This window comes from Daucus carota, chromosome 3, assembly GCF_001625215.2.
Source record: "Daucus carota subsp. sativus chromosome 3, DH1 v3.0, whole genome shotgun sequence".
NCBI lineage: Eukaryota > Viridiplantae > Streptophyta > Magnoliopsida > Apiales > Apiaceae > Daucus > Daucus carota.
The window spans coordinates 14675390-14699023 of NC_030383.2; the positions used below are offsets into that span (position 1 = coordinate 14675390).

Sequence of the window (23634 nt, forward strand, 5' to 3'; positions counted from 1 at the left end):
ATATATGATTAATATATTGTAGCACATATGTATATATAATATGTTATATATAATAATATATAATAAATGTTATATTTTTATTATATATTATATAAACGGTTCGGTTTTTCGGTTCGGTTTTAGGGGTAAAACCGTAACCGTTACCAAACCGTTATATCGGTTCGGTTCGGTTACGGTTTTTTCCGGTTTTTGTCGGTTACGGTTTTTTTCGGTTTGGTTTTTCGGTTTTTCGGCTCGGTTTCGGTTTTTCGGTTTTTTTTGCTCACCCCTACCAAAAACTCAAAAACTCAAAACAAATCCAAACGGAATTATGAAACATACTTATGTATCCTTTTCCCTGTGCGAAGCTTAACTAGAGGCACTGAAGCGTAATTTAGTCTAAAGGTAATGTAATGAATTAGCCTGGTTGTGAAAGAAAGGTGCAGACGGCGGCAACAATGTCAGTTAGATCATGGCGCACGGCGTTTCTAACCTTGAGAGACGAATCCCTTACTTCGCCGCCGACGATCTCCCTTCTCCGCCATATCATTTTCTCACATTCCGATGCTTTAATTGCCTCACTGCCTCACTTGTCTCCACAAGAAGTAACTTATTCAATACTTCTCTTTCGTCTTTCTTTTTAACTTATTCAGTTAGTTTAAGTTTCTGTTAGTAGTTTCCAAATTGAATTCGGTGAGTGCTTTCTTGTTTCGGAGTTGTTGATTTTGTTGCTCCTGCTTTGTTTTTAGGTTTCGTCGGATATAGTGTTTTTGATTCAAGCGATTCGGATTGTATCGGCTTCTCAAGAGAAGGATGATGAATTGGTCGATATTTTTCGCCACCTCTCTCATTTGGTAAGATTCTCTTTTCCCTGGATACAACCCTCTACAATGTGAACGCAGAACAAGGGTTTTGAGTTCCACATTAGTGTAGCACTCAGTTTACCTATCCTCTTGAGCGTGAATTGCCACTTACCTATCTACGGCTCGCTTGTATATGTTGCAGTTGTTTTTGGTTTCTTTTACATAATAAATAACGTCTTTTCAGTTAATTTTACAGTTGTCTTCTTATATCCTCACTCTCTACCCATTACGAAAATTGGCACATTGCTTTGGAAAAACCCACCGATACTTCAGTTTCTTCCTATTTAGTTATGGCATAATGATGTTCAAACTTACAATGTTATATTTATAATAGCTTGGCTTTAAATTAATCATTTTACTTCATCGCACTTGTGAAACAGTTTACACATATAGTATTGCTTGTTAATTTGATCACAACCACATTATCGATATCAAGTATGACTTCTTTATTTTGCAAAATGATTTCTAAAAACTTGAAATGAAGTTTTGTTGAACTTTGAGATGTTATTACTAACAATTTAGGCAGTTGTACACCACAAACATGTAAATCTGTGTAAGGGTAGTACATACACGATCATATCGACCTGCTGTTATTGCTGATCTTCTAGTGACCTGTAATAAACATATTGCAGTTTTATATTTTTCTAGTTAAGTTTATGCTAAAGCTCTTTGACTCTTGTTCTCACCTGATGACCTGATGCAGATTTACACTGTCACTCTTCATGTTTCTTTTGACACGAGTTTATCTTCCTGGGATGTTGTGATAGGCTCTTACGAGAAACTAGTAGATGTCATCCTCAAAAATTTTGTTACAAAGAATGGTATTCTGGGGAATCCTCATGTGGTCCAAATCATAGAACAATGTATTAAAACTCTGCGGTATGTATGTCATCTCATCTTCTTTCCACATTGTTAGGCTTTTAAACTAATTTCAATATGCAATGGTCATGCTGTAATGGGGGAGAGATTATACGTGCGAGGAACGTTTTTGTTTCTTGTTAGCGCAACCTGAACAAGTCAGTTGCAAAAAAAAGTATAGTATGATAACAAGATTATTGTATACATAGGAAAGGACTGATTAATATCAGTTTGAGTATATTATGTCCCTCGGTATCTAGATATCTGTAAACTAACTTGAGGGTCGGTAATTATCAACTAAATGAATCTAATAAGCATATAAATTATAAATTACAAAAACTTAAGTACATGCTTGTATGCCTTCCAGTGATAAATTTAAATCCCATATGTACAAAAATAAAATCAACCATATGAACAATTATTATGATTAATTGCAAACCAAATTGAAAAAAATGGTAAATATGATATTACTTTTCAAGTAAAGCAATGATTTACTTTTCACTATATTATTATCGTATTAGCACTGAGAGCAAATATCAAATTGAAATGTACACTTCAAGCAAAGAAAGTAATATTGTTTATATTAAACAACGAAAGTAATAATGAATTTTCAAGATATATAAAAATACAGTGCATTATAGGTCTAAATTTTATATATTTAACATATCGTATAATTCAAAGTTCAACTTTTGTATTGAATTATATTCCTATAACTATTATCGTACGTAACCCACAAAGAGAGAAGTGCTGCATCACAACAGAAGAAAAAAGGCGAAAGAATATGATGATATTAGGTGAAATAAGCATACCTGCATATCCAATGACGAAAGATTAGGACGTTCGTCTGACTAGATCTGTCTTAATTCGTCATATCATAATATATGTAGTCACTTCTTTTGTTAATCTGAGAAGTGGGTGGGCCCAGTGCCCATTCTTCCAAATATGTTAAAGTGCCCCTTACTTATAGAGTCCTCATCCCAATGGTTTCTACGAGGGTGAGACTCTCTGCAGTCTCTGCGGCTCAGGCAATGTGGCGAGAGTTTGATGCACGAAAATGTTGATTAGTCGCTTTGCATGTCCATTGGCGAAGTTGTGCTGACACTTATTTCACTAGAAGCCCCAAGCAACAACATGCATGTTTTTTTCTCCTAGGTGCATCTGATATCTGATATATAATGAAGCAACATATTACTGTTTGCTTGCTATTCCTACACGCAGACTATATATCTGCGATAAATATATTGCTGTTTTGTATGGTCTTATATGTTATTAGTCTCCCATTCTTCCAAAATACGTGACACATGGCATCTGCTTGTATAAATACAAAGACATTTATTCTGAACCTCAAAAGTGTATTTTCTTGGTATTTTGAAACCATTTGAGGCTTTTATAATTTTTGTGAATATCGTTGCAGTTATTAGTACTCCCTCCGTCCCGGTCATTTCTATACAGTTTCCTTTTTGGGATGTCCCATCATTTCTATGCATTCCTAAATTAGCAACTTTTAATAATGTAAAACACTATTACACCAACTACTTTATTCCACTATCTTCATTTTATAATAATATAAACACTATTACACCCACTACTTTCTCCCACTATCACAAATCTGTAATTAAATACAAATGGGTCCCACCACTTTACCCACTTTTCATCTAACTTTACTCATTTTTTACACTTTCTTGGTCTCCGTGTTCACACCAAATGTATACAACCTGCTGGGACGGAGGGAGTAGCTAATTGTTATTTCTCTGTCAAGCCTTAAGCAATCAATAATTAATGCGACTTTATGGTGGCTGATTTTTACCATTTACACCCAGGAGTTTTTCTGCTTTGTATCAGAGAACAACTTGGTTAGCAGAAAATCCTATACTATTGAATTTCCTGCTGAACATTGTGGCATGCTTTCAACCTGAGTTAATCAATGCATCTCACTCCAGTGTTGATTGGAGAAGTAAATCTGAAAATGGAAATCGAGCATCCATAGTTGACAGTGTATGGGAGGTTCAGACAAAAGTCTTCACCATGATTAGTGAAATATATTTAAGGGTTGGGAACATCCTACCGGTAAACCGTTGGCTATCGGCAGTTGTGGTAATCATGCTCTTCTTATGTGGTGTGATTGAATATATACATATATACATGGAATTCTGATTGAAATGTTTCTGTATTAAAAATAGGTCTTTCGGAAAATAATGGATGTCCTGGCAGCCAAGGGCTTCCTAGTGGAAGACAATACTCTGGCCAAGTATCCTATTGCCCCTCCATCAGTAATAAACCATATTTAAGATACAATTTTGAGCTTGCAAATTAATTAGGGGCGGTGCTTTCATTTGCAGGTTCTACACTTCACTGCTTCAATGCTTGCACTTAATTCTTACAGATCCAAAGGGATCCCTTACAGACCATGTAAGTAAACAATTGAAGTATTTTTTAAGATAGAGACAAGTATGTTCTGATTCCTGGCATACAATCAAGTAACAATCTGTCTATACTTGCTGTGAAGACAAGTATTGTTCTTACTAAATGTCTTGTATAAACAGATCTTTAATATTCTTACAGGTCGCTGGTTTGGTAGCTGCATTGAAGATGTTCTTTAACTATGGGTTTATTCATAAACCACAAATTATCTTACCTGTATCTAGTCAAAAGAAGCAAGATGACACTAATAAAAGTAAAAAACATCCAACAAATTCTGGCCCATACAAGCCTCCACATTTGCGCAAATCAAAATCAAATCAGAATCATGAAGTTTCTTCACCTGATCTCATGTCATCTGACTCGGATTATAGTGACAGTGATGGATCACCAAGTGAAGCATTTAATATTTACAGCTCCAAGGCCAGAGTTGCTGCAATTGTTTGCATGCAGGTATTCTATATACCAAAAGTTCATGGTTTATACCCCATGTGTCCAGTTATCTTATCAATTCTACAGAAACGTACAGCTTTTAGGTTGGATCGTTGGTAAAATAAAAAATTATGTGGATTTCCATATTTACCTATATTGCTAACTGACTAAATTTTCTTATTTAGTGTCAAACTATATTCTTGAATATATTAACTTGCTCAAGTGCGTGAAATATAGTTGTTGATGTTTGTCTGCTTTTTGATGTGGTGAAAGACTCATAAAAAGTAAACGTGGCCAATTTTTGTTTAGATGGAGGCAGTATCTAATTTACTAGTTACATATGGAACTATTGGATTGGCTGAAGCTTATATAGGTACCAACTAAGAAGAAAGAAAAAGGGGGAGGGGGGAATCAGGAATTTGACAAATATCATAACACGGGGATACACCATTTAAAAAACTAATGTGTACATATATTTGATGTTATGCTTTATAACACTTATTAACATAAATTTAATCATTTAAAAGGTGAGAGTTCAAGTCAAAGATTTAAACATGAATTGATAAATAAGCTCCACCTTTTACTAAATAAGCTCCAATTTTCATCTTTTAATATGTAAATTACATTATCACCCATAGTAAAAACAAGATCAATTAACTCCGTGTCATGGGTAGTTATGCAATAGTCATCTGAACTGAAGCTTAAACAGTGTAGTTTGGAGCTTATTTATCACTATACTTTTCAATTTTACTAAGTGAATTTAAAAATCACTACGTTTCTATTTGCCCATTATCAATATTTTGCTCTCGTGTAAATAGTTACTAAACATCAATTCTGAGTATGTTTTTGAATGGCATAAATGAATATGGGATTTTGCAAGTACCCTCGGATAATCCAATACAGAGATATGAGGGTCCAAGTATCAAACATTGTGATATATTGGGTAACTGAAGGTAAGGAATCTAAAATAGCCCCTTCTGCTAGCTATACCACTTTCTCATTTTTCTTTTTAAAAATTTTACTTATCTGACAAAGAGTTCTGGATTATTTAAACTGATAAAGCTGTTAGCAAGAAGGTTCCTCAGTTTTGTTAGATTCTCTATCCGTACTATTATGTCAGATCATTTTGTTTTTGTTATATGTATTTTTTTAAATTAAAATATTTCAACTCTTCTGGTAGGATCTTTGTCGAGCAGATCTTAAATCTATTACTTCCCAATGGACAATGGTTTTGCCCACCAGTGACGTGCTGCAACTCAGGTATAATTTTCTCTTTTTAACCTAGCCTATCCCTGTGTACTCGTGCTATTGTTTGTTTAACTTTCTGCCAAGTTTTTAACTTGTTATTGCATATAGGAAATGTGACACAAACTTAATGACGTGCTTACTCTTTGATCCTTATATAAAGGTATGTTTCCATCCTGCAGTTGGTGCTTGAAGAATCAATAGCATTCATAGTTTATGGGTTTTTTAATTTTTGCTGCTCTGTTTTATACTGTATTCACTGTTCACGTTAGTTCAATTCTGGTCCTTTCCTCTATAAAAATCTTTTTAAGAATCTTTGTTTAGCTACTTATGACATATCTTGTATGTAAACGGAATATATTCGTTTAGCTACTACTGACATATCTTGTATGTGAACATAGTATGTTTTATTAGCTACTTATGACATATCTATATTTGGACATGCATGTCTCTATCTTATCTACTAGGTGCGATATGTTTATGAAATGCACTTGGCCCATAGTTAACCTATTGGTCCTGATGCAATTGTAATCAAACTGCGGGATATAAAAAACTAAAGTACGCTAGGAAGAGTTCTGAAAATAATATTTCTTAGGGGAAGGTAAATCAGTATATAGATATTATGGAGTTGTTCCTTTGGAATATTTGCAAGAAGTTAAAGTTTACAATATAAGGACTTCAAACACAAGGAGAAACCATGACCCTTGATTGGCTAGTTTAAAGTAAAGCGATTTGCGAGTTACAACAGAATGCAATATTTAATTCAAGCAGTGTTTAAGATTCAATCTCTTACTGTTACAGATAGGCCAGAAGCTACAGCTTTGGGGAAAAGTAATATGAATCAGATAGTATGTTTAAACCACCGTCTATGGGTATTCAGAGAGTTGAACTTCTAATCTTGGAAGAATGATTTTAAGAAAGAGTTCCTCACTAGTTAGATTTTCTGTCAATCTCTTTTCGAATATCCTAGTAAACATTCAAGATGATATGAGTATTCATTATCCAGTTTTTATAATAAGCATCTTCGGACTACTGATTCATGTGGCAATTTCTTTATTCCATAGTGGTTAGATATCATCTGGCGATTTCTATGTCAAAATATGCTGCACTATAACTAGTCACATATAGTACTAGGATTCATCCAGTTAATAATATTTCTCAATCTAATTTATGGTGGTAGGAATAATAGTAACAAAAAGTTGTCATACAAGCTACGCTTTAATGAGTATAGTTTGTTTGGAACTTTAGCTGTCACAAAAAGTTCATTGGGTTTTTTGATAACAAATTTTACTTTATGGTCTTCAGGCACGATTAGCATGCGCCTCTACTCTTGCAGCAATGTTGGATGCACCTGTATCTGTCTTTCTTCAGATGGCAGAATATAGGGAACCTACTAAACGTGAATCTTACATGTCACTTTCCAGTTCACTTGGTCAGATTCTCGTGCAACTTCATACAGGTATTCAAGATGCTTTAGAACTCCTTTTATGTGGGTCTCTCTTATTTCAGTGGAGGCCTTTTGCATATTAATTAGTATATAAAGGTTTTGAGTCTTAACTAATGTTGTTTGGATATGTGGTTTAGGAATCCTGTACTTAATCAAACGCGAACAACATAGTAGATTGGTGGCATCCTTGTTCAAAGTTCTCGTTCTTTTGATATCATCAACCCCGTAAGCGTATTAATTCATTTTTCCCTATTAGTGTTCTTTCAGTTTGTCTAGTTACATAGGTCACCTTGTTATTGCTATTGTTATGGTTTGTCACAGAGTCCGTAAAAAACTCTACAACTAAAAAGCATATGCAATCCCAATGGTATATACTCCCTCCATCCCAAATCTTGTCTTATTTGTGGTCAAATTGACCAAATTTTAACTAAATATTGCACATAAAATATAAATAGAGATGTAATAAAATTTGTAACCCTAGAAAGTACATTTTATCTACTTTAATATCTATGTTTCAAATCTGGTAAATTATAAAAGGATAAAAAGTAAATGGTAGTCAAAGTTCGGTCAATTTGACCACAAAAAAGTCAAATGCGACAAAAGATTTGGGACGGAGGGAGTATATCTTTTGGGACATCTATTAAGGACTGATGGACTTTGAAAGAGAATATGCAATCCCAATGATAAATATATTTCTTTTTCTGAGACTGATATGTATAATTGATAGACAATCATTAATTTTAAATATGTTAATATGCATTCAAAACTAAGTATCCTAGAAGACAAGTATTAGAGTATTCTTCCCTGAATTAGTGTCTTACTCGAGGAATTCTTAGTTAATGGTCTACCAAAACCTTATATATTGTTCTCAAATCGTTTCATGCCTCTTGTCTAACATTATTTCGGATTTTTTTTATGGGAAATAAAGTGAATTTAATCTGCCTTGTCTATATTAGCTTAATCGTGGATAATAAATTTACTTATATACATGGGAATGGTTTATTATGTATTTATCTTACTTCCAACTGATAAAAAGTTACTGTCTCTCAAGGTTACTTTTATTACTTACAAGAATAAGTGATTTTTCCACTTCAGTTACTGCATGTTTGGATGGTTTTATATATAAAAGCAAACTTATAATATATGAATAAAGCAAATAAGAAGTACTAGAAGTTACATACAGGAGGGATCATATCCATTTTTTACAAAACCAAATTGGAATTTTAAAATATATAATTTGAATAAGTCCTTAATTTGATGCAGGATAGCTTTAACAGCAATTGCTATATGAACTAAGGCCATGAAAAAATAAATCTTGGGTTGATGAACCGCAAAAGGGAGATTAAACTATGGATCACAACCCATAAAAGAGACCCAATTTTAATATTCTATAATATTCCAAAAATCAAGTCTAACTATAATATGTGGGACCGTGGGGTTACATAACTTGTACAAGAATAGAAACCCTAAGATTTGATATGATGGACTAAGGCCCAATAACAAAACTCCTAACCTACATATAAAGTACAAAGACTAGTCCTTATTTATCTGTATATTAAATACATATAAATACATATAAACTAATTAATAGCCTATAAAAATATTCTTCCCTTCCGTTCTTCATTATCATTCCTACTACTTACAAGTCACTTTAACTTTATACACGAACAGAGTTATTTTTTACAAAACCAAGCAATTCAGATGATAGTTTACTGAACATTGCTGATCATTGTATTGTTATGTGGACTGTGGAAACTAAAAACTTTTAGCGGTCTGCTGTTTGAATATTACAGTGTCCGAACTTGATTTTTTGCTTGTTTCATCATGATGTCAGTGTGCAATTTTGATGAAGGCTTCCCGTATATACCGTTAATTCTGAATCCAAGTTTTAACTAGAAAATCTAGTATTTTGGGTTCATATACCATTTTGATGTCTCGTGTTTAGCTCAAGGGTGATATATAAGCAGGTTTACTATTGAAACCATAAGAAGTAAATTGGTGTGTATTACTTCATTTCACCTAATTGTACTCATGATGCAAAGATTGTGTTGCAAAATGATATATGCAATTATGTATTGATATCCATATCTTAATATGCAATTACACAGATATTCACGACTGCCTGACGAGTTACTGTCAACAACTATCAGATCTCTCCATGCAACAGTTAGAGAAGGTTATTTATTTAAAAGAGATCACAACAGTGGACTACTGGTTAGTATTCAAAATGTTGCTACAAATCTATACTCGTACAAGTGGTATTAAATATGGTAAATTGGGATGTAACCGCGGCCTAGTGCTCCTCAATTTTTGGGTTGATGTCTTAATGGAAAACGAAGAGGCTGTTTACAATGAAGTTTCTTTGGATGACTTATTATTCATTACGTCCTAATAGCTATCAACTGAAGTATGCTTGTATACCTTTTTTTTCAAGTATCTGGCCAAACCTCCATAGAGCCATCGAATATGTACTTAATTGTATCTTAGAGACATTTTCTGAGATAAATTTGACAACTTTCCACATTTAATTTATCTGTATTAATTGCATTTCTTATTAAAGCACTTCTTTTTTAACAAAGTTTCCTTTAGACAGGCATGAAAAGAACATTAATAAAGTAATCTCCGGCATTTTACAATGTAATCGTTCGAAATGCCAGCATAAAGTTGATTGAAATAATCTTGAACGTTATGTGTTATCTGATTTAGATGTCTTGTTATTTCGGTAAATGTTTATTGAAATGTAGAAATTCCTTGCTTGCATTTGATCTGGATTCATGAAGACAGATAAAGAATGAAGCTCAAGTAATTGAAACTATAGTTAAACCATTTGTGGTAAAGTGAACCTGAGAAGCATGAAACTGTACAGCCCCCCCTCCCCCTTTTCACGAATCTGGCCAAACCTTTATAGAGCCATCTAATTTGTGCTTAATTGTAATTGCATCTTAGAGATATTTTGTACGATAAATTTGACAACGTTCCACATTTAATTTATCTGTCTTAATTGCATTTCTTCCTAAAGCACTTCTTTTTGATAAATTTTCCTTTAGACAGGCATAAAAAGAACATGAAAAAAGTAATCTCCGGCATTTTACAATGTAATCGTTTGAAATACCAGCATAAAGTTGATTGAAATAATCTTGAACGTTATGTGTTATCTGATTTAGATCTCTTGTTATTTCGGGAAATGTTTATTGAACTGTAGAAGTTCCTTACTTGCATTTGATCTGGATTCATGAAGACAGAACGAAGCTCCAGTAATTGTAACTATAGTTTAATCATTAGTAGTAAAAGTGAACCTGAGAAGCAAACATGTAAATCATATAATTGTCAAGCCTTGCTCAAAATTATGAGAGATATGATATACACATGATTGCAGAAAAGCTAAATCAGTGAACTCAGTTTTCCAATCTTAAACAAATACTCCCTCTGTCCCATGTAACTCTATATGTTTCTTTTTCACTGCTCGACACGCAATTTAATGCTCTTATAAAATATAGTTTTATAACTTATTTTTAAAATTTTCTTCTTCTGAATAAAAATATAACATTCAAATTTTTATTCAGAAAAGAAAAATCTTAAAAATAAGTTATAGAACTATACTTTAGAAGAGCATTAAAGTCCGTGCCGCGTCCCCGTCCCCCAATGTATATAACTCAGGGGGACGGAGGGAGTAGTGCTTAGGTAACAGTTGGATTCCACTTGTCAAGTCTATTTTAAAGTAAAATAAGAACTTGTCTTAGTTATACTAACAAAAGTCACCAGCTATTCCCTTTATTTGATCCATGCGATCGTCTATCCCTCTCTCGCCCTCCGCAATGTTTGTACGGGTGTTATACATTGATTTTCCTCAGAATTATTTGTCCCTATGCTTCTGTAGAAGTTTTACATCCTTTATCTCGGAATTACAATATATATTTTCTACAGGCTGTTGCTATTAATTGCTTGACTGTAGCTTTGTCAGTATCCCCCTCCTCAAAGGTGAATGATTTGTTTCTGTCAGAGCTGTCAACAGGTAACTGTTGTTTTTTAAGTTTATTCTTCATTTAAAAAGTCAGTATGATAAATTGCCAAACTATCATATTTGTGTGTATATAGGGTCACTAGCTACTTCAGAACCAATCTTTGTTTTGTATTTAATTGTTGAAGACAATGTTATTTTTATAATTATTTTTTATAATGTTTATAAGAATGTAAAGCATTTTGTGATTTATAGAATAAAACTTTCCCCCCAAAGAAAGTAGTATTCAATCTCATAAAATAAGCATGTTGTCCTGCAGATTGACCCCATAATTTATAATTTACAGAAGACACTATGTACACAATAGCAAATGCGAGCTATATAATCAGGGGCTCATATTGGTACTAATTTCGGATTCAAATTAAAGTTCTAATTTGATCCTGACCATATATATATAGCTCCAGTGATATATTGATGATTACAAAGAAGATCATACCTGAATTAGCAAAGTTATAGTCATAACCGTAGGTTTTCTGAAGCTGTTTAGCTGAAGAGAAGATGCCATGAATTGGGTTTACGACTAGCTGACTACAAATCACATTTTAACATATTAAAGTGTGGTACTTAAGATAGGCACTGATCTCAGTTATGCACTATGTTTGTTTATAACCGTGGGCTTTTCCTCTTGCAGTTTGTAATTTGTGATTTTTGCTGCACATACAAGTGTCTGTTGTCAGCATACTCTTTATATACATATACATATACATATACATATATATATATGTATATGTATATGTATATGTATGTATAGCTTTTGCATGCATGCTTTGATATTGAATCAGGTCTTTATGCTGATAATTTTCAGGGTTATCTGAATATCAAGGGAGGTCAGGTGTTATATTTACCTTGTTTGGGTATTCAGATCCAGAAATCAATCCCGTTATTAGCTTTGAGGCACTACAGGTAATTTTACTATAAAAAAAATCTTTGTAGGAACCAATAGTGTGTAGCATATTATTTATGTATAGGCTTTACATATTTATTTCTGTGATTTATATTAATAAATGTATACTTTTTTTTAAATTAATAATGTATATTATAGCATACGGTTTAGTAATTTTGTTATATGATTTTCTATAAAGAACATGTTGATCTGCGAAACTTTGGTCCTTACTTTGCCACTTAACTTAGCAGTAACTTAATTAATGAAGTTCTATTTGGACCCCGGATCAATCAGAACGGGACCCATAGAGTTGGAAATTTACATTAGATTGTTTGCATTGTAAGTAAGATATTAAATAGTTTCTGAAGAACCATAAAACTTGGTTCCCAAAAAAATTAAGTAGATAGATATGTAGGAAAAGAGAATGTTAAGCTCACACATTTTTTTCGTGTACGCATACGCTCATATGTATATTGGTTATTTTTGCTGTCCACTTGTCCTATGATAATTTTGGTGAATATCCTTAATAGTGCAGCAGTCTTGGCACACTATGAGTAGTCTATTCCTCATAATTTTAAAGTAGTCACTGTTTACCGTATTACTTGTTATTCTTAGATACATCTCATACGTAGTTTGTTGCAGGCACTTAGAGCTGTTGCACACAATTATCCGAATATCATGGTCATTTGCTGGGATCAAGTTTCTTTGGTTGTTTCTCGATTCCTGAGTCCTGTTGTTTCTAAAGATTCAACATGGTCCTCGAAGAGCAATGCTGGACACTCTGCTTCTGCAATCGAGGAAAAAGTTACTGCTGCTGCAGTCAAGGTGATTTCTGACCTTCATAACACAGTAGCTTTAGTTATGTATCATGTATGTCTAAATTACTGTTGTGAGTATAATTGCTACAAGTAATTGTTCTTTTATTATTTCCAAAGTAGGTGTTCCTACACCACCTTTTGTTTGCGTGATATCCTTACTGATCTGATTACAGCAGTCTACATGTATATTATTTGATTACTGATTATTAGTATTCCATTTCACAGATAAGCTGAATATATTTTAACACTTATATGATCTGATAGATTATTCACTATTCACATGTCAGTTGTACATATTAATGCATATAATATTTGTTTTGTATATTCAATTTTATAATAGTAACAGTAACATATTGGAATGCATACTTAATTATATAATATATTTATAGACTACCTGATGGCTGGGGAGTAAAAGCATAAACAGGGAAATTGATTTAAATGACCTAAATGAGTTGCAATATTTTATATTATTTGAGCACAAAACAAGCCAGAGCCCCATTGAACAGGTTATGCTTGTAACAGAGGGCCACTAGCATCGTGGCCTCTGGAACACTGTAATAATGTTAAATCCTAGAAATCGAACTCCAGAAGTATAATTATTTTTTTGTTGTAGACATGGTTGTTACTCATTAAGCATCTCATACCAGAATTTAGTACCTAAAAGTAGTTATAGTGAGCTATGTGGAGCTGCCTTTCTATGTTAATGCCTTGTCTACAGGTTTTGGATGAATGCCTTCGTGCAATAACTGGATTCAAAGGAATGGAAGACCTTTCAGATGACAAATTACTTGACAGCCCATTCACATCTGATTGTGTCAAGATAAAGACAGTTTCATCAGCTCCATTATATGGTTCAGGAAGTCAAGCTGTGACGATCGAGGAACTTCAAATGCCGAGTGCAGGAAGCACTCAGTGGTGTGTCTCTATCGATAGTTATATGCCTTTGATTCTGTTACATAGTTCATACCTGGTGAGTGAAGACAATGGCTTTGCAACTTCTCTTCATGAATTATTTTCTTATATACTCATCTGCATCATGTAACAACCAACTTCTGGATTATTAACAAAAAACCATGTGACGTGAAATTGTTTCTTAGTAACGCATGACACTTTTAGAAGCTGATTTTTGGAATGATTTGAACCACTTAATAATCCTGTTGTTGGGTCGATCAGTAAGTTCTGCTGAAGTTAAATAGTTGAAATGTCAAAAAAGAAGAAGTTTACAGCTGAAATCCCAAAGTTGTTTCTTTATATTGTATTATGGCATAATCTTTTATTTCATGTTTACTAATGGTAGGTGAGGACTGCTGCAGTTACTTGTTTCGCAGGAATTACTTCTTCGGTGTTTTTATCTCTTCCTAAGGAAAAACAGGATTTTGTTCTTTATAAATCCGTAAGTCTTATTCCAACAAATAGTCGTATAGTCAATATCTTCTTTGTGTTGGAAACATAACAAATCCTATTGATGTTCTGTTAAACCTCTTTAGATCAATGTTGCACTGAATGATGAGGTTCCTTCAGTTAGGTCAGCTGCTTGTCGTGCCATTGGTGTCATTGCATGTTTCCCACATATTTCTCAGAGGTATTTATGCACCTCAGTTTCTTTCGATACCTGTAAACATATAATTTATGATGTGTTAAATTTGTACATAGTGCAGAGATAGTTGGGAAATTTATCTATGCAGCCGAATTCAACACTCGCAGTCCACTGGTCGCGGTATTCTTTTTACTTGTTATCTTGTTCTTTGTTCCTTATATACTACTGATTTGTAATCAGGAAGGCTAAACTATAAAAACAATTTTAGGTGAGGATTGCTGCAGCCTGGGCTATAGCAAACATTTGTGATTCTGTCCGTCATTCTTTGAGTGGCTACACCTCCACCCGGTGTTCTGTAGGTAGGTTTGAGCTTCAGAAAGACAGGATTTTTAACTTGGTGGTGAATAACTTTTTGGTTCGTTTCTTTCTTTAATTGCTAAATTAGATGCCAAGTGGAGCTCTGAGTTAATTCCATTACTGATTGATTGTGCAATGCGGTTGACAAAAGATGGCGACAAGGTATGCATGTGTCTAGCCTTACAGCCCTTTAAGTGAATGAGTCCTTGTATTGATTCTTACAACTTTAATTACTTGTAAATTTTTTTGCTACGGAGAGTTTCCATAATGGATGGATCCCTTGCCCTCTTTTTGTGAGCTAGACTTTGAGATAATTGGTTTAGGAAACAAACCTCACGTGAAATTGCGTAAAATCTCATAAAAGACGGTGCAATAAAGTGTAGCCTATGTTACTCGGACTCGGGTACGGAGTGTCGGACACGACACATATCCGCGTGTCGGACTTGGAAATTTTGAGAATTGGGGACACGGGTATGGGGACACATCATAGTACACTGTGTAGGTGTGCGAGGTCTATTACCCCACATAGTGCAAGGAGTTGGGGTATGCATGTCTATGTTTTTCTGTAGAATTGTTCTAGTAAAATATTAAGTGTATTTCAATGTTAACTTTGAAGATAACATCAGAAATGAAGATTTAAAAAAGCATATGTTAGTTCATAGTTCATACTGATATAGTAGTTACTGATGTGTAAATATAATAATTGCGAGTGCACAATGTTTAGTTGAAGCATGATCTACCAAGACATAATCTTCCAAACCCTTACAATTATTTAACGTGAACTAGGCAAATAGTTTTAAGAAGAGACATGTGTGATGTGTTAACTAATTACCACATGATATAAAAACTGGTAATCCGAATTCATTAATCAACCACAATTTCTGTTCAACTTGTTCTAAAACTAATCATGTAATTAACTTTCTTCTTTATAAAACTTATTAATATTAATTTATGCGACTGAGTATTCTGCAACAACTTGTTATTTAACAAAAACATATTAAAATATCTAGGGTAATCATAGGCTGTAAAAAATATTTTCAGAGACAATAATATATTAAAATTACTTAACAATAAAGCACCAAGAAAAATCAAGCAATTGATTAAACATTTAGTGAGGAAGCAGAGAATGTTAACTGTTGTTAATCAACTTCATCTTCATCCCAGGGAACTAAATTAGCTCGACACTCCACTTGACTAATGATGTAAATAATATAGAACACGCAAGTAAATAAATCAGCTAGAAAGTTATGTAAGCTACATATTATATTAGTATTTTTACAAGTGTAATAAAAAAAGCATTGGAAAAGTAATCAAAAAAATAAGAAAGTGCCGTTATTGAAGCTACAAACATACTTTATAAGCTGCCAAAATTTGAAAATGAAAAAGGTTCTGCTAGAAAACAGTCTGTTTTGATAAACAAATAATAAATTCTCCATCCCAGATCTTAGATAATGAATTGAATGTGTCTCAAATACATGAGAGGAGCCTTATTTATTGGAAATTTATCGCTTGGGATTTCTCTTCTTTTCCTTTTCCACCGAGTTTTGACCACCCCTTTACTGTGACACCTTGACTACTGGAACTATATAAAATGGATTCAGCCTTTTCATGACTATTATCTTTTACTGTCTACCGTTTGAAGAATTTGTTTCGTTATATTTTCATTCATGACGTCAGATTAAAGCAAATGCTGTAAGAGCACTTGGAAATCTCTCCCGAATTGCTCATTTAACAAGTCAAAGTCAGTTTCGTTCATGTGATGGGCAAGTAAATATTGCGAGCTTATCATTAGTGACAAGTGGGTGTAATGAGCATGTGCCACCAATCACTGGAGAAATTGTTCAACAAGAGTTTGCGGTTAATTCAATTATGTTAGGAAGGATGGTACATGCATTTCTTTCTTGTGCTAATACTGGGAACGTGAAGGTAAGTTCATTATTAATCCTGGAACATATACCTTAAACTGTATATTGGACTATTCATTTCTGGGTGATTTATATTACACTCTGGTACTATGAGCAGGTCCAGTGGAATGTGTGTCATGCTTTAAGCAATTTGTTCCTGAATGAGACAATAAAGCTACGAGATATGGATTGGTAAGGCACTTTAACAAACACAATCTATAATTTCTTTTAGGAATGTTGCATGTTTATTTTTTAATATGGTATTTTTTAGAGTTTGAAGGTTCAAAAGTCAACTTTTAAAAGACAATTGTGGGGATAGATGTCTAAAGTTTAATGGAATTACTTGATTGGCGACTAGTTATTAGATGTATCATTTATCAAGAACTTCTTAAATTTTTTTAATTTATAATGCCTAGTACAATTATTTAATGTAGATTCAGATGGTGTCTAGTCGTACACATGCATAATGCTATATTCAGCGATATTATTTTTAATAAAAATTAATAATTAAATTAACTATAATTGAGAGTTAATTAGTTGTATACTCTAGTTAGTAGAGTTTGATTTAGAGTTCAAGACAAACTGGGGTGACTACTCTAAATAGTCGAATAGTTCTATAAATGCAATCTCTGGATAGAATCCTCAAGTTTTCTCATTTTGCTTTGCCTGTATTTCTTAAAACGTCATATATAGATTTCATGTGTTTCTACCCCATTGAAACATTTTATACAGATGTATAAATATTTATTTGGTTTGTGTGGCAATCTTTTTTCAGGGCTCCATCTGTGTATAATATCCTTTTGTCATTGCTTTGTAATTCTTCAAACTTTAAGATCAAGATACAGGCTGCTGCTGCTTTGGCTGTCCCTGCATCAGTACTTGGTATTAATCTGTAACTTCTTATCCGAATATTATTAACATTTCAGTTATGTTTTACCAGTCTGTTAAGTTCTAATTAAGCAACTGCTTAGTCTATTATTATTATTACATTCCTCCCATTGCTAGATTAAAGCCCAAGACCATTTGTCTCTATTTCTTGTTTCCCTACACTCTACAATTTTAAAAATACAGACAAATTTGTAGACAATGTTTGTATTCAAACTTTATAATTTTATTTCTGTAAAGGAATTAGATACTCTCTCCATCCCATTATATATGTCTGTTTGATATCTTGCACGTAATTAAAGTGCATAAAAAACATACTTTCGCTTAATCTTTTTGAAATTTTCTTTTGTGAATAAAAGTTTATAGTTTATATATTTATTCAGAAAAAGAAAATTGAAAAATAATAATCAGAAGTATCTTTTTTATGCATCTCAAGTTATGTGCAAATAGTCACACTCAGGACATGTATAATGGGACGGAGGGAGTATTTGTAGAAGTTATTTCCATGTTTGGGTGATGCTGCCTTGATAATTGTAGAAAGAAGCAAAAATTGTGCGTAGAACATAGGACCCTAGCTCAAGAGTATATCTGTAGCCACTGTGAGGTATCTTGAGTTGTTCCTGTTTGATCATTTAAAGTGCAAGCTATATACTTGGTGAATTGCTTTGGCCTTTGGAAGACCTGTACAAACTGTCAGTACACTATTTTATAATATAAGCCTTTTTTCCTTAACCCTGACTTCCTTGTGGGCAATTCATTTTGAAACTTTCGAATACTGTTGACAAAAATATTTCCAAGCCTGTTCTGTGTTAACTTGATACATAAAAAAGAAAGAAGAAAAGAGGCGGAGATGGGAGATTTACATGGACAAGATTAATAAAAAGAGAAGAAAGATAAGGGCAATCTAGCTAGTCTCAGCCAGCTAGTATAAAATATAAAATAGAGAAAAGAATTGAATATCATATAAGAAGTGAATTTATAGCCTTTGTACTTGGATCTTGACTTGGACCTCGAATGACTAGATTTTGAGGAATCGATCTAGCTGCTTATCCTATAGATAGTGTCGGCAATCACCTCCGCTATTTCGGCCGTTGTCGGCATAACTGCTTCGGTATTATACTTACCTAAACACAGAATTCGTGCCATGATTAGCAGACCCTTCTCCAATGATCCTGCAAAGCGTTAGCGCTAGCCAGGTCAATAGTTCAAGTATCAATGAAAGTCTCTATTTCACTTTCAAAAAGCAGCAGTCTAGCAGAGAAGAAAGAAGAATAAAGTGTCCAAATAAAAAAGCACACTGTTTTCCAAAATGACTATTGCAGCGACACCTAGCATCTGTTTGATGTCACGCTTTACAAGACCAATACAAATAAGAGTGGGACAAACCACTATTTGTGAACAGACTCAAAATGAAAGCCTAAGTTAACATGTGGGCAGCTGCATTTACCGAAGACTTCTATTGCATACTTAGGCATGTATATAAGAAGACTTTATGGGGTTCTGATATTAAATTAAATTTTCTTTATACGACAACTGTATGTGTACTCAAAATACTTAATAAAGACTTCCATTGAATACTTGGGAAATCATATATGAAGACTCCAAGATGATTCAGCAGAGAAGTCGGGAATACATTATATTCTCAACATTCTATCCTGAAATTCTTTCAAATATCATTGTGTCTCAGTTTTTGCTAATGAGGATTGAACACCAAGTTTCACCTCTGCAATTAGTCGCAATATCAGCGATTCAGCATCCCGTCTGTGCAGCTTTACTTTGAATAATTTTAACTAATTTAGTAGTCGAAGTGATGGATGATATCTGCAAAAGGGTGAGGTGTGCTAAATTCAATAAAAATGATGTGGAAACGGAAGCTATTATAAGCACTGATGTTTTAGAAAACTTCTGAGTGTTGTTTTAATTAAATAAAATAGCATTTACATTTTATGAGAAAGTTTGCATCTGTTTGATATTGCTTAATGTGTTTGTAGCAAACTAATAGCGGATTGGTGCACATTCTTTGAATACTTTTTCCGTGTTCCTATATTTTTTGACTTTGGCTTTTTGCAAAACCATGCGCTATATGCAGATTATAGGAGCTCATTCACAGATGTCGTGCGGAGCGTGGAGGAGATGCTTGAGAATTTAAATACACAACAAATTTCAACACCATCTAGTTTCAGATACAGAATAGCCCTTCAGAAGCAGGTAAAGTTCCTGGCTTTTCAAGTTATTTAATCACCTCTGCACAGAATTCTATGAATAATCTGATAGAATCAATGAAACACAAGCTTTAACACCAGCCAGTGCACCTGGTATAGTAGTGGTATACAGAGGCTTAGGATATGAAAATAGGGACCCAGCAGATCAAGCCTAACTATCCAAGTCATATATAATCTTTACATGTGACTTGCTATACCAACAAGCTGCTCCTTAAAAAAATTGATACATATTTAACATAATAAGGGCTTTGCATACTCCATGAGAAATACTTAAGTTTACCAGAAAGTGGAGCAATGTTTTGCATGATGTAGCTCCAAGCCCAACTAAAGTGATACCCAGAGAGCACTAACCAATGGCCGAATAATACATACTTCTTGCCTTTCAATATATATGTGATTATAGGGCGCAACATAAACAACGATTAGAAAAAGCAATGTTAGTAGTGTGCTAACAATGTGCAAAGAGTTTATATTGAAGGTGTCATGTGATTACATATTGAATAGTTTTAGCACAAGTAAAGTCAAAACTTAAGGCAAATATCTGTAATAAAAATAATTGAAAAGGAATCTTGGAAAGAGGAGGAAAATGGGAAGTAGAAGTAGAATTACAATGAAAAAATGTCATATGTGAAGTAAACCATCTTAAGTAAAAACCAAATATTGAAAGAGTACTCTCCGAACCATCAAGGTGCAGCATGTCACCAACTCGGGTTGTCACAGTAGGTCCCTAAAGGATTTATATTTTGTTGGTGCACTTTATGGTAGAATCTAGACCTACAAGGCACTAAAAGTTGACAAATTTTTTGACCTTGGGATGCTACTAGTAGAAAGTCAAGTAATATGTAGACTTAAATGTGTTTCTTGAGAATGAATATTTGCACTTAAAAGACTAGCAGTGTACTGTTACTGTGGTGTTCGACCTCATTATAGGATGGTTATTTCATAGGGTAAGTGGAGTGTACATAATACCACATTGATCTTCTGAAATATAAGATTAGGTCTAATATCCTATGTTCTCTGTTTGTAACTCAGTAAGCAGGTACAACAAATTATTAGGATGTGCCTTAATATAACTTTCTAGTTGTTTTCTGTGCTTAAGGTTGTATCTTATAGAGGTCAGTGTGTCATTTTTTTATGTGATTCCAGTTCTAATTGTATCTTGTCAGTATCTGTTACCCTTTTTTTCATATAAATGCATGTAATGCAAGTCAAGTTATACAATCTTGTAATATGTATGTTTGATTCAAACAGTACTTGTAAGTTAATTATGCTAAAGAGAAGTTTCTTGGTAAAACTCCTTAATTCTGAACAATTGACCCATTGGGCAAAGCAATACATGTGTTGAAGAAGGCAATATTTCAAGTTATATGGTCATATGATTGGTCAGAGTAGCAGTAGATCAAACCACTAATTTTAAGTTAAATCAATTAAACAAGTATATGTCTTCTCATCATTATCCTCTTTGCATTGTTGTTTCGTAAGAAGGCAAATATTTTTCTTTCATTGCTTTCATACTGTTTATTCCGATTTACACTTAAATTCATTTGTTGGTTTTTACAGCTGACGTCAACAATGCTTCATTTACTAGGCCTTGCTTCAGCTACTGATCACCAACATGTTCATGAGATTTTGGTTAAAGTAAGCATAAATTCATTTATTATAACTGTCCAATAATTGATTTTCTCTTTTTCATGAGAATCTACATATGATTTTAAGATTCTTGAAAATCGAATTAAGCTGTCTTTCACAAACATGTTCATCCAATGGTGTACCATGGATAATACTATTTATGCCACTAGTTCTGTCATTAAAGCTGTTGTTTTTCCTGTACAAGTGAATTTGGTGTTCTGTAGATTTCCTTGCGCTTAGTACTGAATCAGATGGCCATTTGGGACAAGTCCGTTGAAAGTTCTAAATTTTGAACCAAGTGATAGTCAGATGCACCTGATTTTAGATTTTCTACTCTAAAATCATCAGATGCTCTATTATGATTAAACAGTTTTCTTGCTCACTGATTCTTAATCTAATTTCTCTATAGAAATCATCCTTTCTTGAGGAGTGGCTTAGAGAATTGTGCCTGTCTCTTGGGGATACAAGCGGAAGTAATGAGGATGAACATTTTTCCACTGAGATACAAAAGAAAGAAGTGATTCTTAAAGCAATAAAATCACTAGTTGAGATTTTTGAGGCCATGAACTATCATTCAGTTGCACAAAGATTTGAGGACTTGGGTAGCACACTGTGAAGACTTCTACTCTGTCATAATTCCTTGTGTTATGTCCGGTGTCCCCGCCCGTCATCCTCAGTCAGAAAGACTTGGACTGTGCAAGTGATATTCTCGTGCCGGCTTAGAATATCAAGCCTGGAAGTTTGTCTGTCGACATCTACCATCACAGTTGGCTGTTGTAGGACTGGCTTAGTTTCTTATGTATCTTTTCTAGATTGGTTAGTCATATAGTGTAGATTTAAAGTGTTGGCATAGGGAAATCAAAATAGGAAAATGATGTAAATAGTTGTACTTTTTAATGTACGATTACCTATTTGTATGACATAATGATAATATCAATTTGTTAAATTAGATGAAGAAGCCTGCCAATATGTAATCGCTGTGGTCCGTTTACAAATCTGAACCGAAGAATGATATATGAGTGAATTCTTCATTATGTATATTTTTGCAATTTGAGATGTTTACCATTTTACATAATTTCGGCACGGCACTGGCAATCTGGCATCATGTCCAGATAAAGCTCCCTTGTACGCGTGTACAGTTTATTATACGAGGATCCATCGTAGCACGGGGTAGCAGACTAGCAGCATTATTCTTATGGTTGGTTTTATGACGCTATGTTAGAAATAAAACAATCAGCAAATCAAATATTTCCCAGGTAGAGTGGAAGCAAATCAACCAGGAACTTTGTAAAAATAACTCTGTAAAGATATTGTCCCATCCATTAATGGGCGCTTTCATTAATTCCCTTTCAATTGTTTATCTTTCAAATTTTTTAAAAATAATAAACTTTCATAAAAAGAAGAAAAAAAATCCACATTTACGGGTCTATCAATTAAGTTAATTTTAATGAGTCTGGCTACTTATTCATTCGTTTCCACATTTTTCACACAAATTTATCATTTTTGTTTCACATTATTTTATAGACCTTTCGTAATATTCATAATCCATGCCTACTTACAATTTTAATAATTGGAAGGTACACCTTGCGTAACATTCATAATACACGTCCAATTATAATGTAATAATTGGATGGGAAGAAAAGAGTCATAAGTTCGTGTCACTTAAACTTTAGGGAAATCTACAAAACTACCTACCTTTTCTTTTATTGTTTTCAAAAATACTACCTTCCAGAATTCTTTTTAAAAATACCTTTTCATAAAATCTTTTTTTCAAAAATACTGTTTGCAACTTTTGCAACCTCATCTGCAACTCCAGGCGGCGCCAGCCGTGTTGCAACCTCTTTTGCAACTTCATATGCAACCGAATTCCTGATTTCAAGTTCCAGTTTTCAAATGTCGTTTTCGACCTCATTTTCGGAATCGATATATATATATATATATATATATATATATATATATCGATTCCGAAAATGAGGTCGAAAACGACATTTGAAAACTGGAACTTGAAATCAGGATTTGTAATTGCATATATGGTTGCATATGGTTGTATTCAGTTGCATATGGTTGCATTCAGTTGATTCTATTGTAATCTAACGGCTCCGCCAGGGGCACACCATACATCTGTTGTTACTTACAGTT

General features: G+C 33.5%; 1 protein-coding gene across 1 annotated transcript; it reads left to right on the plus strand.

Annotated features, from left to right (window-relative positions):
• The first annotated feature begins 333 nt into the window (after window positions 1–333).
• On the plus strand, window positions 334–22570 carry LOC108214712 (uncharacterized). The gene is made up of 27 exons (XM_017386867.2): window positions 334–584; window positions 729–833; window positions 1546–1721; window positions 3521–3794; window positions 3881–3948; window positions 4040–4109; window positions 4263–4571; window positions 5731–5810; window positions 5907–5958; window positions 7101–7254; window positions 7380–7467; window positions 9351–9456; window positions 11167–11254; window positions 12066–12163; window positions 12786–12968; window positions 13680–13931; window positions 14259–14354; window positions 14449–14543; window positions 14615–14678; window positions 14767–14857; window positions 14944–15017; window positions 16533–16781; window positions 16878–16951; window positions 17535–17641; window positions 19734–19852; window positions 21427–21504; window positions 21905–22570. Exons 1-27 carry the CDS (start codon window positions 438–440, stop codon window positions 22109–22111), a joined length of 3504 nt encoding a protein of 1167 aa, XP_017242356.1. The 5' UTR covers window positions 334–437; the 3' UTR covers window positions 22112–22570.
• The last annotated feature ends 1064 nt before the right edge of the window (window positions 22571–23634 follow it).